Below are 17,993 nucleotides of genomic sequence, written 5' to 3'. Positions count from 1 at the left end.
AACTTTAACAGCCTGGAGAGTAGAGAGGGAGTGGGAAGAGAAGGAAGAAAGGAAAAAGGAGTATTCTTAGAGCCAGGACCTTTGTGGGAAAAGGCAGAAGAAGGAATTAGGGAGGAACCACCACCATGCCTTTCTGTGTGGAGATCCCTCCTCCTGTGAGCTGGGCAACGTAACTTTTCACACCAAATTACTGACATCTGTATGCGTGAGTTCTGCGAAGGTGAAGAGAGTGGATTTCCCCCCAGTCTTTCATAATTGGCAGCACAGAAACAATGTAGAACACAAGCACAGGTAATCAAAAATGTTTTAATGATTAATGTTCGGACCTTTTGCAACAGTGTGGGAATATCCAGATGAGCTAAGCACACTTTGACAGCACACTACCGAATGTTATAGTTTCTGTTTGAAATATGTAAAGACTTTCGCAAACTAGTACCTAGGAAGACACACATTTACAAATATACACGTTCTAGATTTGATCAGGTAAATGTAAACAGATGCTGTGACTCCTTCCAAACAGAAAACCCACAAGACTAATAAGAGAACCACCTGGCTCCCTAAAATACGAATGTGCAAAATTAAAGCATGATATTTACATAAATACCAAACCAACAATTCGTTTATACATTGTCAATGACTTTCTAAGATGGTCACGAGTGGTTCAAGGAATATTTTTTCCTCCAATGGAAAAGGTATTCAAAGACTGACTTCCAACACTTTAAAATGACACACACAATAGTCCGTATCTGTTTGACCACTGCCTCCTCACAGGTGTGAGACATGACTTTACAAGGTACTCTATTCTTTTTAAACAAGCAGTTCTGAACAAACCTTTAGATTCTAAGCAGAAAACACGACAGGTGCTGCTAGATTTACATTAAACAAATGATCTCTGTCCAATTTCCCAGCTCTCTTATGCTACAGCTATCTGTTTAATTTTACCTTACATTTTTCTTTTTTTATGGAAGGTCCTCCCCCCCACCCTTTATTAATTTTGGTAAGCGAGGCACATTTTAAAAGGAAGTTTGTGTCAAAACAGATAGCAGTACAGAAATCAATCTTTGTCTGGACCCTGGCAACCATGGCTCATCTGTGGGAGTCTGTCACATGTTACACAATCAGTCCTCCCACTTGAAAAGTTGATCTCCTCTCTCTCACGAGTGGAAAAAGCAAAATGGGCTCTGTTTCCCGTATAAAAACACTTAGCAATTCATAAATGACACATGGCCTACTCATCCTACACACTTCCTAAAATCTTGAAGATAAAGAATATATATTTGTTTCATCAAGACTGCTTTAGAGCTCCCCCCTTTTTACATTATTAATAGTGGCACTCAAAATAAAAAAATAAGATCTGTTAAAAAGTTAAACTGACTGTTCCACTAGATTTGAGTCTGCCTGATTTAAAGCCAGTATTACAAAACCGAAGGTGTCGTTTCTGATTTCATACATACAAGTCACCTGAAAATGTGTCACATGCTAATTTCATAAACCACGGTCTTTGATTTTTCTAATCAGAGCTATTAAAAATGAATCAAAACTTGAAACGTATGCTAATTCAAACTAGTAAGCTTTGGGCCCTGCTTTTTAAATTTTAAGGCATGTGTGTTTCTCTACTGTAACATTGTACAAATTTACAATCACATGCATGATCTACAGTAAAAATAAAAACACAACAGTTTGGATTACAGTGTTTTCAAATTGTGAATCACAATTCAGCACCTATCATGTTATAACTAATAAGGCAACAGCAGTGTCATCTACTACAATAACACTCCCTCCGCAGCATGGCGGGGGTCAGTGAGAGCCCAGAAATGTTAAAAATCTTATGCCTACTTGTCTAAATCTGAATACATTTCCTAGGGGTTTTGAAGTGATGAAAGAGGTCCTACATGAATCACACTATTGTAGGCCGGACTAGTTACAGCAGCTGTTAACGAGCATCGGGCACAACTCATACTGTGCTTACAATCAGACGACCTGGTTGGGAGGTTTGCGACTCTTCGACCTCAATCCTTCCGTTGCTTCCTTGGCTTTACATTGTTTTCCAGGGATGAAAAGTTGTTGGTGTGTCCGTTGGCAGCGGCCAGGGACCCATTCTGGTGGTCCTTCAGGTGCTCTTTCCGCCGGGAGGATCCCTGCTTGTTGTAAGTCTAAAAGACACAGGGCAAATAGCAGCACGCGGCCGTGCTATGCGAGGGTGGCGCCCTAACACTAACCCAGTTTCCCTGCAGGTATGTGTGAATCAAGGTACAGGGGAGCACAGGGAAGAGGAATCGTGGCTGAGCTGCCAGGTGGCTGCGAGACACGACCACGTGCTACCGCCCGAGCATCTGTGGCCTCGGTCCTGGCTTCTGACAGCCTGTGCCTGCCCTGGAACAGATACTGCCTACGGGAGCCTGAACACACGTCATCCAGGGGTGATGGAGGCAGGGGAACCAGCAGTGGCTGCAAAGTGGTCAGACTCCACCGGAGATAATCTGCCCTAAGTGGACCCCTCTGTGAGCAAGAACCTGCATTACATCATGCCCTTGGAAATGAGCTGGGCTCCAAACGAGAAGTGGATGTGCAAGAAAACTGGGACAAAGGGCAGATTTCTATCTATAGCTGATGGACTATAATGGAAATTTCTTTGGACATTTAATTTAGCTGTGAGGTTCAGAGCAGCGGGGCTGTGAGACTTCTGGCTGAAAATCACCTAACACGTGTCTGCCGCAGGTCTTAAGGGAAGCGACACAGGAACTTGCTGAACAGTTTTGCTTTTCCATATAAATCCCAAACCTCCCTTGCCCAAAACCTAGAACTCGGGAGGTCCGGAACAGATTTAGCATCTTTTACATTAGCAGGGACCCTCCTCTCCCAAAGGCGGGGGCTGCCCTGCCACTGTGACTAAGTTAGTGCCCACTGCCCGGCACACAGCAGGGCATCTACCCGCCCCCCTGAGATGGACAGACGATGGCCTCTGTTGATAAAGCCCCACAGCCCAACTGCCACCGAGGAGGGAGACGTACCTGAATGTAGAAGTTTGTGAAGAGAGTAATCAGGGAAATCATGTATCCGATTTGGAAATATAACCAACCAAGAGGGAACGAACATGGCCAGATGACCCCGCAGGTGGTCTGTATGATTGTCAGCACAAACTGAATCTGGGGGAAAGAGAGGACACAGTGAGCCTCGGGCACAGCCGTGGACAAGGAGCCATGCCAGACTGGCTCCCTACCCTGCACCCCCCACTTGTGAATTACACTCATCTACCTTTCTGTAGGGACCACCAACACGAAGCAGACACTAAACTCATCCCAAACTATTTATCTTTCTGTCTTATGTGCACTCTTCCTCCCCTCCAAGCTACTTAAACCACCTTTCCTGAAATTCAGGGAATAGTTAACAATACTGTCTTGTGCATTTGAAAGTTGCTCAGAGTACTTCTTAAAGTTCTCATCACAAGAAAAAACCCCTGTAACTACACGAGGTGAAGGATGTTAACTGAACATACTATGCTGATCATTTCATAAAACACACATATTATCAACTCATTATGCTGTACACCAAGCATGTCAAACTCGTGGCCCGTGGACCACATGTCTCGTTTATTTGGCCTGTGTTAGCCTTTGAGTTTCACATGCTTGCTGTACACCTTTAACTTATACAATATTTTATATCTCAATGAAGCTGGAGACAAAAAGAAAACAATAACCACCACCAAAATACACACTGAAACTTCAGGGCCATAGTAGAGAGAGATGCAAGTTGTTTTTTTTTAGGGAGGAAGGGAGTGGGGCGCATGCGTAAAGGGAACCAGTGATGTCACTGCAGAATGTCCGATCCCGCTGGACACGTTCCCTATTCCTTGTCTCTGTTCCCTTTAAGTTTGGTGAAGGCTGACAAGTAGTGTCCCAGCCCGCGGGACAACAATGGGGGAACGAAGAGACACCCTAGGAGAATGAGACAAACAAGGGACACGAGAGAATGGAGGCAAGACAAGAATCTGATCAAGCCTCAAAATTTTTATTTTACAGCGGCAGAATATATATTGTTCCAGGCACGGGGGTGGGTAGCAAAGCTTATAATAATAGCCTATCAGCAAGTGGCAGCTATTTGCTTGTGGTGTGTGACAAGTGGTGTGTGACGGATTCTTAATTGTTAGCTACAGGACACGCGTGGCTTCCAGCAACTGGGAACTGGAACTTTTAGTTTCTAGCAACTGGGAACTAGAGACTTCTAACGTTTAGTTTCTAGCAACTGGGAACTAGAGACTTCTAGTTTCTAAGATGGAGTTGCTTGTGCCATGGCTCCCAACAAAGTAGATTTAAACTCTTATCAGGATATAATGCGAAGTCCATAGAATGTTTTTGATGAGTAAGTCTTGAAAAGCATGTGGAAGTGCTTGGGAAACCGAGGCAAGGGTGTTAAAATAAAGTGTGGCTGCTGGAGGAAGCATCTTCAGGAAGAATAATACAGAGGGCGGGGCTCTGCCCGCTGGATTTGGGGCCCAGCTACCAGTGTTCCTAAATAAAAAACTGGTTTCTTCTTTTTCTTCTTCTCCTTTTTAAGGTAAGGACTCTAGGTTGAGTCATAACTAGGAGAAGTGCTCAAAATAAACCTGGGCAAACTGGGTGCGACCTTCTGCCCCAAAGGGCAGAGCCTCCTCGGAGGCCAACTTCCTCGGTCGGTTCTTTTAAATTCTGCTTCTGCGGACCTGCAGCTGTGTGGTGCACGCCAATCTCCTCCTCGCTGCTCTTCCAGTGTAACGAGAAAGTGAAGGAACAATTATCCTTCCTGGGGGTGGGTTTGGGGGTGGGGGTGGGGGTGAGGAAAAGCTCACAAGGACTGTAGAGCTGCCAGCAGGAAGTGATAATGAAATGCCACACACATCAGTAGCTCAGCTCTCTGATTTGTTTTCCCAGATTGTTATTTTTAAATTTTGAAAAATCTCTATCAACTTGGAGGGATCTGAACCCGCTTGGTTTCTTTAGAAAACTGTGTTAACAGGCAGGGCCAGGTCCAGGTCCAGGGTTTAACGTCCCCCGTCTCCCCGCCCCCCATTGGCTAGTTTGGGCCTATTGCTTCAGGCCCCTTTCCTGCAAAATGGGGATAACATGAGATCAGGCTACCGGAACAGTTCATGTCAAACTGCGTGCTTATACTTAGCACGAGTGCCCGACATCGTCGATTCCACAAATGTCAGTATCATTAGTAGCGATCGTATTAATCACGCGTTTGTGGAAGAATTCACGAGGGGAGAGGAATAGGGGTCTATAAGATACTGACAACTAGGGAAGCTTAAGGAAAGGATGGTGAGAAATCAGCAGCAGGTGTGGACAGCTGCTGGTGTCCCGGGCACGGCGAACCCTGGGAGGGCTTCAGAGCACAGCGGGTGTCATTCTCACCCCCAGGCGCTCCATCACCCAGGAGCTGAGAGGTCACCGCATCTGCCTTAGCAAATATCCTCGCTGCCTACCAAGCTACAAGCACCCTACACTCATGCCACTCCACGGCTCCTTCTCAGACTCCTGGGAACACAGGCAGATAGCTTTCCCTTTGGACTCTGGATTATAGTTAGAAGACCTAGACAGACACACATATGCACACATGCTTTGTGCACAAACTAAGAACAATGACTGAACTTGAAGTCAGAAAATTAGCTTCTAGTCCTGGTTCTGCAACTCGACGAGCTGTACACCCAAGGGCACCATGGCACCATCGATCAAAATGAAGAAAATTCCCCGCTCTGCCCACTTTTAATTGGAACTAATGAGAAAGGGTGGGAAAGGCATAGTGTGGGTGCTATTAAACAACAATCACGCCAGGAAGGCGGCAAGAGCACCCCCAGGAAGAGCTCTGTGAGCCCCGCAGCGACTGCTGGGGACAGAGGCCGAGTCACTCACCAGCTGCCCCTGAGTGATGTACTTCTTCCACCAGAGGTACGGACGCATGGAAGGGACAGAAGACAGACCGTAGTATGAGTACATGAGGACGTGGATGAAGCTGTTAAGTGTGGCACCAAAATAAGCTGCAGGGACAGAGAGGGTTTGGAGAGGAGGGTGCATCAGTGTTTTATACATAACAAGTAATAAAATAAAACCCAAGATTCTTTTTAAATCTGAAAATCAGAGGATTCTGAACAGGGGCCAGCAAACACTGCAGCAGCACTACTCAGATGTGTGATCGGAATTCAATTTCCACGTGGCCGGGCAGTCATCAGGTGCTCCATGCCCAGGCTCAGCTGTAGCTTCCAGGTGGGCATCTAACACAGCACCTGCCCTGCTCCGACACCTAAAGGCTGTGCCGCCGGAGCCTCACCCATGACTGAGGCAGCTGCTTCTCTCTGCAAGCCCAGGCCCCAGGCTGCTGTGCGGAAGGCTTGGGAAGACAGCGATGGGCGCTGTGTTCAGAGCTGGCTGTCCCTGCACATGTCTGAGCGTTGGAGAGGCCTTTGAAGTCCTTCCTAATTAGTCTCCAGGACTGCAGTACTGAGGCCATATATTTTTATTGCTAATACAGATAAGAGTCCAGTCCTTAGAGATGAAAGGCCCGCCTTTATCACATGATTTTTAATTTCTAGTAGGGTTTACAAGTTTTTTTTTGTTTCGTTTTGTTTTTAAGACTCTCTGTCCTCCGCCTCCTCCACAGCAGGCAACCAAAGCTGTCTGGCTTTTCCCGTGCAGTCGGAGGTGAACAAAGCTGGGTTCGGGGAATGAGTCTGTATCCCTGGCTATGACAGCACCTGGCTGTGTGACACGGGACAAGTCACATCCATTCTCTGTTTCTCATGGGCCAGCTTAAAATCTGTCATCCTATAAGTTCTTGGAAAATGTAAAACACTGTTCAAAGGTAATGAGGTGCTGTTTCTGTGAGAAAGTTAAGTCAGTTAATCCTCAGCCATAAAGTATCAATGGTGAGAAAAGAAACAAGACTAGTGAGGGTCCTGCACCAACCCTCCTACCGGCTCGGTTTTCTCTTCAGCTGAAAGGAGCTGTACGTGGGAAGTCCTGTCTAGTTCTAAAATTCTATGTCTGTGTGAATCTTGGTGGGCTGACTGAATTAAAGGCAGTGCTATCCCAGGAGAAAAAAAAAAAATGAGAATGGGCTTAAAGGTTCCAGTCAAATCTGTCAGTGATGAATGACAGGAATTTTGACCGGGACATTTGTGAGAACTCCCACGCTGAGCCCGAAGGTGACACCATACTCTCTGACGGTAACAGCGGAGTTCCGATCACAAGCTTTCCAAAGCCACCCACATCCTGCTCAAGGTGTTTCATGGAACGTGAGGGTCATGACATTAGAATATGTGCGGATTCCCTGATGCAACGCACAGCAAAAGCTCTATTTCATAATTAGCCTTTTCTCTGGCGCTCCCTTCAGGGTGTGACTGCATCTTCCGGGCCTGCCCGCCAGTCCAACATCTTCCACGTGGCAGAGAAGTATTAGAAATAGCCTGGAACTGCCGCGCTCATGGCAGAGAACACTGTCCCTGTTTCTTAACATGCCCCGGGCTGGGGATTTACTATTTCACTCCTCCTTCCCAAATCAGCACAGACCCTTCACTCAACTAGGAAAAGGTCATGGCTGCATACTGAGCGCACGGGCCACACAGACTCTCATTAGGAGCATCCCGGACACAACACGCCAGTGCTTGACCTACAAATCTACGGAAACGGCTCCTTGCCTACGAGCCCTCATTTCAGTTCGGAGTGTTTGCTCACACCTGTCTCCAAGCCCCCTCCATGTGAGACTCACAGTGGCCACAGGGGACCCAGTTCATCACGAACCACCAGATGTTCAGCATGGAGGCGTGGTGGTAGACGTGCAGGACCGTGATCTGGTGGTTGTTCTTGCGCAGGATGAAGAAGAAGGTGTCCATGAACTCGATGAGTTTGGAGAAGTAGTACCACCAGAGGACACGGATGATCTAGGACAGCGGTCGGCAAACTCATTAGTCAACAGAGCCAAATATCAACAGTACGACGATTGAAATTTCTTTTGAGAGCCAAATGTTTTAAACCTAAACTATATAGGTAGGTACAATGTTATTAACTTAATGAGGGTTCTCCTAAGGCTTAGGAAGAGCCACACTCAAGGGGCCAAAGAGCCGCGTGTGGCTCGGATCCAGGACGAAGGGCGTCCATGTTTCTCTGGGACATCTCCTCTGACACCTTTCCCGACACCCCAGAGCCCCATGCTGCCTCGAAGAAGCCCAAGCCCCCTGCTGGCCCCTGCAGACCGTTGGTTAAAGCCACTTGCTGGTGGCTCAGAAGTGGCTTTATAACCAAAGAGCGTGGTGTGGGGAGGTTTGAAATAACAGCAGGGAAGGTTTTAAAAGGCCCACTGACACCCTTCAAGACTAAAAAACAGGGGGCTTCATAGTTCAAAACACTGGAGTCGGCCTGTTTTCTTCAGAGCCTGTGGAGCCATCGGGACAGAAAAGCCACCTGAAAGGGACTCCTGATTTCAGGGGCTGGCGTGGGGCGGTGACAGGACATGAGGCCAAGAAAAAGGAACTGGAACTTCAGTGTCAGGTCCCCGCCCACCTGAATGTGTCGCGAGGTGCTCTAAGGAGATGGCTGCCCCTGCAGAGCTCGCTTCAGCCTTTTATGTCAGAACAAACGCAGGGAGGGAGTCAGAATCTGACGGCCGCCACGCAGAGGACGCTCAGAGGAACAAACATTACTCTGTGATCCCATTTACATAAATAATGCATAACTATGGGTAAATGCATGCATTTTCCCCCTGGAATCTGTTAATAGGACTTACTTTTGCAGAGAAGGAAACTTTAGTTTTCATTTTATACCTTTACATGTTGTTCAAATTTCATTATTATGTGTACATACTGCTTTTTAAGGTTCTCTTAAAAATGTCAACAGGGATGACCTGGACAGTGAGGTTATAAGCCGTTTTGTCTTTTGTGCAATTTTTTAAATTTAAAAAAACGATTTAAAATAAAAAAGAGGGACAGTACCTTCATATCTGCTTCGCCCGCGCTGCGTGTACCCTGACAGAAGAAGTTGTAATTGCCTTCCCATACTCCTGTCACCAACTACAAAAAAAAAAAAAGAAGAAGAAAAACCAATTACCAACACTATCAGAACATTAGAGCCCTGATCAATGGAAGTTCATTAGTTTCAGAATCACTGAAAATTGACCTTGGGCTGGCTGAGGCAAGTTTGCTCTGAGCAAAACACATAATGACAGGGGAGTGTGAATAAAGCTTAAGTTGAAATGACTTGAGCCTCAGTTTCACAAGGGATGGACCGGGTGATAGAAGGAGGAGTGCACCCGGGAGCACTCCTGGCTGCAGTTTTCCAAGCCGCTTCTTTCCAAGCTGACTTCCTCCAGATTCCTTGATTCCTGAGGCCATCACAGCACCCTGCCAATTCCAAGGCCTCCACAAACCCAACCGCAGGCTCCCAGTCCTGCCCCCAGTGCCTCAGGGTACATCACTACACAGCCTTTTCCTCAGCCACTGCTTCTTAAACCTATGTCCAACCAGCGTCACCTCAAGGGCATATTACCACACAGATCGCTGGCAGGGTTTCTGATCCAGCAGCAGGACACCTGGGGTGGGCTCTAAGAATTCTTATTTCTAACAAATGCTCACACTTCGGGGAACCACTGCTATAAGTCTGGGGTCATTTAGTCCAGCCTCATCATTGTTGAGGCCGTGTCATCTTCTGGATCCATGCATTAGACCTCTACAGACTGAGGAAGCTGTGCCCATTCCTCAGAATTCACCTGCCGCAGTGGGAAAGAACCCCAGAATTGGGGTGCAAGCTCTAGGTTGCAGCTCACTTTGGGGGCCTGTGTCCTCATGTGCCCATAGTAAGGACACCTGGCCTAGAAGAGACCCACAGACGGACTCCAACGTTCCAGAGGAAATGTCTGATTTGACCACCCTGTGCATGTCCACTGTCTACTACAACAAACACTCTCGAGATGCTATTCTTTGTCCAGGTAAACTGTAGGTCCCTGCTTCCCCCTAAAGCCTAGGGCAACCTCGGATGTTCCTGGTGATGGTGTTGCAGGTGGCCAGTTGGCACCAGATGGGGAGAAATTTGAGGTGGCCTGCCTTGTGCCTGATCTCATCCCAGCGTCCAACCCAAGGAATGGCCCTGGTGCTCTAGGTGCGTTCCCCAGTCCGGGTGCTTATACCGCATGGGAACGTCTAAGACACGCAAATTCTTGAGCCCACTCCAGACCTTCAGAACGAAAAGTCTGGGGATGGACCATCAAGGCAGGGCCTCCAAGTCCTGGATCACAGAACCTTTCAGAGTCTAATATTGTGGTTTACAAAGTGTGGTCCCAAAGCAGCAGCAGCAGCAGCAGCAGCAGCAGCAGCGTCACCCAGGAATTTGTTAGAAATCGCAAGCCCCACACCACACTTCTCACTGAGTCAGAAATTTCTGGGTGTGAAGCCCAGTGGTGCGACAACAGGTTGGTTGCTTTCCGAGTGATCAGATGCAGTTAGAGGGTAAGAACCACTAGCCGGAAGCTGTAGTTCCCATTCTAGCTGCATAACTGGATCACCTGGGGAGCTTGTAACAAGTGCTAACTTCTAGCCTCCTCCAGACCATTAAACCAGAGTCTTGAGGAGCCTTTTACAAAGCTCTCAAGGTAATTCTGATGTGTAACTAGGAGTGGTTACCACTGATTTGGAGCTCCTTAACTTCAAATAAGAAATGATTCAGAGGAGAACCAAGATGGCGGCATAGGTTGATGCCGGAGTTTGCTGCTTTGAACAACTACTTCAAAAGTGAAACCAAAAAACGGAAGGGACATCACCCAGAACTACAGGAACGCTGGCTGAGTGGAAGTCCTACAACTAGGAGGAAAGAGAAACGCACACGGACACTCAGAGGAGGCACAGTGCTGAAGTCAAATTCTGAGGTGTGGAGTGCGCAGAGCGGGCTGGCGGCCGAGGGCGCGGTTGTTGTTTTCAATCGGGAGGGAGTCGCAGACTCTGAGTTCCAGATCCGGGCAAGTCTTTAGGGACCCAGACTCAAACGGGAGAAGCGGGACTGTCTGGCTTCGGTCAGAGTGAGTGCAGCTTTCTCTCCGAGCTTTGCAGCGGGTGCTGGGACTCAGAGAGGCAGAGCCCCTGGGGACAGGACTGAGAGCCGCCATAACTGCTCTCTCCGGCCCACCCTGTTGATCCTGTGCGACCCACCCCGCCCAAGCCCTGCACAGAGGCATTTGCCGGATAGCCTCAGGCAAAGGCTAGATTAGCACCTCCCTAGAGGACAGAAGTTCTCTCACTGCTGACACAGCTGATTCTCATAGCCACTTGGCCTGGAGGTCAAACCCTCCCTGGGATTAGCTACAACAATCAAGATTTAACTATAAGACTGCAAACAAAGACCACTAGGGGGTGCACCAAGGAAGCATAACAAAATGCGGAGACAAAGAAACAGGACAAAATTGTCAAAGGAAGATATAGAGTTCAGAACCACACTTTTAAGGTCTCTCAAGAACTGTTTAGAAGCTGCCGATAAACTTAATGAGATCTACACGAAAACTAATAAGACCCTCGATCTTATATTGGGGAACCAACTAGAAATTAAGCATACACGGACTGAAATAACGAATATTATACAGACGCCCGACAGCAGACCAGAGGAGCGCAAGAATCAAGTCAATGATTTGAAATGCGAGGAAGCAAAAAACATCCAACCGGAAAAGCAAAATGAAAAAAGAATCCAAAAATGCGAGGATAGTGTAAGGAGCCTCTGGGACAGCTTCAAGCGTACCAACATCAGAATTATAGGGGTGCCAGAAGATGAGAGAGAGCAAGATATTGAAAACCTATTTGAAGAAATAATGACAGAAAACTTCCCCCACCTGGTGAAAGAAATGGACTTACAGGTCCAAGAAGCGCGGAGAACCCCAAACAAAAGGAATCCAAAGAGGACCACACCAAGACACATCATAATTAAAATGCCAAGAGCAAAAGACAAAGAGAGAATCTTAAAAACAGCAAGAGAAAGAAACTCAGTTACCTACAAGGGAATACCCATACGACTGTCAGCTGATTTCTCAACAGAATCTTTGCAGGCCAGAAGGGAGTGGCAAGAAATATTCAAAGTGATGAATACCAAGAACCTACAACCACGATTACTTTATCCAGCAAAGCTATCATTCAGAATTGAAGGTCAGATAAAGAGCTTCACAGATAAGGAAAAGCTAAAGGAGTTCATCACCACCAAACCAGGATTATATGAAATGCTGAAAGGTATCCTTTAAGAAGAGGAAGAGGAAGAAAAAGGTAAAGATACAAATTATGAACAACAAATATGCATCTATCAACAAGTGAATCTAAGAATCAAGTGAATAAATAATCTGATGAACAGAATGAACTGTTGATTATAATAGAATCAGGGACATAGAAAGGGAATGGACTGACTATTCTTGTGGGGGAAAGGGGTGTGGGAGATGTGGGAAGAGACTGGACAAAAATCGTGCACCTATGGATGAGGACAGTGGGTGGGGAGTGAGGGCGGAGGGTGGGGCGGGAACTGGGAGGAGGGGAGAAAAAAAAGAGGAACAAATGTAATAATCTGAACAATAAAGATTTAATTAAAAAAAAAAAAAAGAAATGATTCACATCCCAGTGCCTTGAGAAAGATAGAACTGAGAACACAGGACTCCAGAGCCTCCCCCATGCCCCTATCTTTGAGCAGAGTTTAACTGGGGGAGCAGCTCCCTCAGGGAACAAAGGATTGCAAGGGTCTAAAGACACATTGCTAAACCTTCCCCAGTCAGAGCTCAGAAGTAATTCTGGCTGTGGGTGTAGCCACTGAACCCCCTGCTTAGAACCTGACTGTTCCATTCACTTCCTTTTCGTTGCTTCCTTCTACTTTGTCATCTTCTACACATAAAAAGCATTAAGAGTTAACACAGTTTTCCATGGACAAAGGTCAACCAGACTTAGAGTGCAGGAGGGGAGGCATCATTCTATGATGGAGGCACGGGGATCATAAGGCAGAAGAACAGTGCCAGGGCCAGGTGGGCAACCTTCTCCATCCAGGAGGCCCAGGACCAGCTAGTCCAGCCGTGGGCAAACTATGGCCCACGGGATCCGTTTGAAATGAATAAAACTAAAAGACCGTACCCTTTTATGTAATGATGTTTACTTTGAATTTATATTAGTTCACACAAACACTCCATCCATGCTTTTGTTCCGGCCCTCCGGTCCAGTTTAAGAACCCATTGTGGGCCTCGAGTCAAAAAGTTTGCCCACCCCTGAGCTAGTCCTTGGTTGTTTTTACTGTAAAAAGACAAGGTTGGACTAAATATCTCTAAAGGTTCCGTTCTCATTTTCTACAATCTCTATGTTAAGATTTCTTCATCTGATCTTTGAAAGACCAGCACCCACAAGGTAATTTATTAGAAGGTATATTATCTTTTTGGTCTTATACAACTCTCAAAAGTTATGGCCAGATAAGCATACTACATGCAGACCTATCAGAAGTCCCAGGAATTAAGATAAAAAGCCGGAGTCCAAAGTGCAGTTGGGAGAAGTCTTACAACTAAGGATAGAAAGGAGAAGCCACATCAAGACTGACAGGAGGGGCAGAGGCATCGAACGGTTGGTCTCACACCCACGTGTGGTGGATAAAAATCAGGAGGGATATCTTGGCTGCAGAGGCCCCCCCAGAGGAGCAAGGGGTCCCAGTCCCACAACAGCTTCCCCCGTGCCCCATCCCAAGGTTGGGGCTGGAAAGAGAAGTCCCCATAACTTTGGGATGTAAAAACCAGGGATTGAGGCTGAGTGAGATGGAAGGCTTCTGGAGTCCCAGGCGGTTCCTCTTAAAGGGCCTGCTCACCGACTTACTCAGACTCACTCCCTCTGAGCTCCAGCTCTGGGGAGCAGCTTGAAAGGAACTGGAGACAGACAGGGAGGAAGTGAATTGTCTGGCTTCAGGGTGAGAAGCAGAGGGGCAGCTTTCTCCCAGACAGAAGTGCAGACAGAGGCCATTGTTCCTTTGCTGAGCTCTTTCCCCATAGAGCTGACAGGCAGGCACCATTTCTGAGTCTCCCACCTGGCTCACACTGTTTGCCCACCCTGGTGATTCCCTGAAACCCCACCCACCCAAGCTGTTTCCAGTGGCTTTTCCATACAAATGGCATATCTTGGCTCATGCTTCAGATTTTCCTAAAATCTCTCAAACAAGCATCTGGCCTTGGCGTGTCCAGTACCACTCGCTAAGTGGCCACAGTCCCAGCACTAGCAGCAGCCAGCCTTGATTTGCAGCTAGGCCTCTCCTGGACACCACCTCCAAGTCCAGCACAAGTAGCAGCCATCTGCAGGACCCATGGCATGCTCTTGCTTGAGCACGCCCATGCCTTGTATCTCTGTTCTTTTTCTCCTAGACTCTAAGGTACCCCACAAAATTTGCAATCGGGAGAGCAGTGGGCAGCAGCACCTCATCCAAGCTTACTCCCTGAACCTATCTCCAAAGCCCCCTTTGCTCTCTCTCTCTCTCCTATTGCTTCTTCTATCTTAACAACTTCTTCCCCATAATCACATTGACACCCCGAACTCAAGCGTGGGCACAAGTCGAGGGGTCTGTTAACTTGAGCAGAAGGCACTCTCTGTCACGTGCCTCCTTTCTCTTAAAATGTCCTTCACAAGGAATCCAGGTGGGATTGCCTCGACTCTAAGCTAATTAACCTAAAATCCCATTTGCTCCCCTCATAAATGACAACAAAATAAATCTGCCTAAAACACCTGTTAGAGGCTAAAAAACTCAAACTTAGGTCTTGGGTGGTGAACTTCCCAATACTGAGAAGCATAACACAAGTACACAAACCAGAAGCTGCTCACCGCCGAGCCCACCACACATCTACCTCAGAGGCTCCTGCAGGCACTCTGCCAGACTTCACTGCAACACTCCCTGGACCGATCACTGCTGCCACTCAACCCAGAGAATTCCGTGTTTAAAATCCTCTGGTGACTCGTCACTGACTTCAGAATGAAACCCTAAATCCTAGGCACAGTATTCAGAAATACACATTCTTCCACAGTGATCCTCCATGCTAATCCTTCTCCCTGGCCAACAGCAGGCCCCACCCACCTCCCTCCTCCAAGCCCACCACCTCTCCTTAGCCATTGCACACGACCAAGGGGAAGAGCACAGAGGGGGGCACTAGCCAGAACAAGGCTAACTCCTCGATGATCAACTACATTTAGCTGGGTGATCTGGGGAAGGTATTTTAATCTCTTTGGGCCTCAGTTTCCTCACTGTTCAAATAGCATAAAAATAATACTCCCACCTCTTAAGGCTGGGAAATAAAGGAGATGGAGTGAGCAATGCTTCTCTTATCCCACCTGGAATGCAGGGTAAGCACAATCAATGTAAGCAACAACCATTCCTTTCTTCCTTTCAGCTGGGATGCTCTTGCAACCACGTACCCCATCTCCAGCTCTAAAAATCCCGTCTACCCTTCAAAGTTCGGTTAAAACTATTTTCTTCATGGCTGCTCCCTTCAGCGCTCCAGCCTGCTGTCCATTCTTCCTCCAAGCTCACTCTGCATGACTTGCACCTACTTGCTCACATGCTCCCTTTTAGGCCCTAGTTCATGGGTCTGTTTGAAGCAGCTTGCAAGAGCTCAGCAGTGCTGTGGCTCCCGCCTCCATGGAATCCAACGCGGGCACTTGTACAGAGGTGCCCAACAAGTCATTAGCGGGACTACTGACAGCAGCTCAAGGTACTGCTCTTGTCCTCCAGATCCAGGTCTGATGTTTTATTTGTAGGGGGGAAAAAAGGCTTTGTTTTTGCTTTTCAAATGGAGGAACTGGAATACAAGAAAGTATCTCAATGAGGTTTGAACGTGACATTTATCTGAATTCTGTTCACAAGATGAAAAGCAGTCTTCAAGAAATATATTGGTGGCATGGAAAGTTCAATTCTTAAATATCCGGGGCTTCCGAAGGGTTAGAATAGCAACACACGAGGACCAGCACCTGAATTAAATTTTACTAATCTAAGAGTCTCGGAGCATCCTCCATAAAGCGGCCAGTATCAGCATGCTCTCCCCCCATTCCCGTCAGAAGGAAACCACACAGTTCTGTGCTTTAAGACCCTGTGGTGACTCATGACTGTGAGTAACAGACCCCAGAGGCTTTCCAAGCAAAGTCCTGGCCTTCCCTCCAGCCCTGCAAGGAGACAATGCTCTAGTCAACATCTCATCTTTCCCTCCAGGGCTCAGGCCGGGCTTCTTTCCAAAGAGCTGCCTTGGTCAGTCCCTGGAAATTCACCGCAGGGGGGGAGGGCCAGGAGGCTGCACAAAGGTGAGGCTTCTGGGAATCAGGTGGGAAGAGGGCAGGACTGTACTCCCATGAAGGAGGCCACAAGGAGCAGCTCCCACTACCTGCCCAGGTCCCTGGACACTGCTGAGCACTCCAGGGGAGCTCCGCACTCTACCTGGCTCCTCCCAGGTAACTGAGATACAGCAGCATCGCACAAACCACACCTGCTCCCTCCTTCCTCGGAGTAAAGCCAGCGTGAATCAGGCCATAAGCATGCGAAGAGTTATGATTAACGCACAGCGAGAAGCTCTCTTCTCTCTCTGTGAGACAAACTCGATAACCAAAGATGGTTTCCTGCACCTTCTCAATTCAAGAAAAAGTTAGGCGGGTGCCACAGCTGGGTCTGGGATGACACAGTTCATGAAGCGAGTCATTTCTACTGCTGCGATTTGACTTTTCTCAACTGACACCACATTTAACCACAAAGGAGGTATAACCTTTAGCATGATATCCATTTCTATGGTACCTTCCGGAATGCTGCTAAAGCAGCTCCAGGAACAAGGTCATTTGAAACACTTAAAAAATAAGCAGAAAAATGTCATCCTGGGTGGCCCTTCTCAGTCATTCACCCCAAGATGTCAGAGCAGCAAGATAACTCCTTTGGTGAGAATGGCTTGATGAGCTGTGTGGTGATTATCCCCTGCGCAGAAACGCAATGAGAGGTAACGGGACAGACACAATCCACGCTGGCATGCGAATGTATCGAGGGACACTTCTAAGCAATACCACCAAGTGTGTGGGGTTGATAATTTCACAACTTGGCTTCCAGGTGAACTTCCAAGTGTGTATTTTTAGACCCAGTAGAAGCGCATGTTTTTCATAAGGAAACAGGCGAGAGAAGGGTGGCCTGAAGTTATACAGCTTCGTGGAAGCACTGCTGGGACCAGCACCCAGGAATCCTGATTTTCAGCACAGATGTTCCTAGCTCCCTTGCCCTTCCTGAGTGTGAACCCTTAGTGGGCACAGTGGGGCTACTCCACCCGTGAACAATTCTGTGGAAAAGTAGCCCTTTAGCTGCATCTTTATCTTCAGCAGATGCTTGGTTTAAAATTAACCATCAGCTCCTCCAAAATTAAATGTGCCCGTTCCCTCCCGTGTTTAGCTGGTCAATCTCAGCAGTGCCGTTACGGAAGAGGGTTGGGTCAAAGCATGTGGTTTTGAATTTCAAACCGTTCAGGTCCAGAGCATAAGGGTGCGCATTAAGATAACTTGACACCCGTGACCTCCAAAAGTGTTTCACTCCCCTTATGACGGGGAGCACCACTGGGTTAAAGCTGAATGGAATACTCTTGGTTAAGTCATAAGGAGAGGCTCTGTACACTAGAGAATTCTTTAGAACAAAGCACAAAGAAACAGCTTGTCCTCAAGCCCAACCTGGAACAGGTATGTCTGGCATCTCTCCCTGAACTCCAGGCCTGGTTCTCTTTGCTGGCAGTTCTTTTCTCTCTGCTCGGGCCTCCTGAGAGGTGGTTTCAGGCAGGTTGCTTCCACATACCCGGCAAGAAGCACTTATTTTATATTTCATGGGGGTGGTAGTGGCTGGGGAGAGAAAAACCTCAAGCAAGATTTAGCTTTTTGAGGCAGTGCTGCCCAATGGTTTGGATGCCAGGTCCACCCGGGCGCTTTCTCTCTGCAGAAAGGGGGTGATAATAGTGCGATGAACATTAAATGAGTTAGCCCAGCACCT

At 47.5% G+C, this 17,993-nt stretch overlaps 1 protein-coding gene across 1 annotated transcript in view; it reads right to left on the bottom strand.

Annotated features, from left to right (window-relative positions):
• Positions 1-286: 286 nt before the first annotated feature.
• ELOVL5 (ELOVL fatty acid elongase 5) overlaps positions 287-17,993 on the bottom strand; it is an 81,409-nt gene continuing 63,702 nt past the window's right edge. Inside the window, exons 4-8 of the mRNA XM_059701404.1 lie at positions 8,960-9,037; positions 7,741-7,912; positions 5,889-6,013; positions 3,012-3,146; positions 287-2,153 (exon numbers count right to left, since the gene is read on the bottom strand). Of these exons, the coding sequence (XP_059557387.1) occupies positions 2,010-2,153; positions 3,012-3,146; positions 5,889-6,013; positions 7,741-7,912; positions 8,960-9,037 (654 nt within the window). The 3' untranslated portion in view covers positions 287-2,009. The remainder of the gene's footprint in view (positions 2,154-3,011; positions 3,147-5,888; positions 6,014-7,740; positions 7,913-8,959; positions 9,038-17,993) is intronic.

The sequence above is a fragment of the Myotis daubentonii genome, chromosome 6 (genome assembly GCF_963259705.1).
Source record: "Myotis daubentonii chromosome 6, mMyoDau2.1, whole genome shotgun sequence".
Classification (NCBI taxonomy): Eukaryota; Metazoa; Chordata; class Mammalia; order Chiroptera; family Vespertilionidae; genus Myotis; species Myotis daubentonii.
This window is presented reverse-complemented; position numbering and strand designations above follow the sequence as displayed.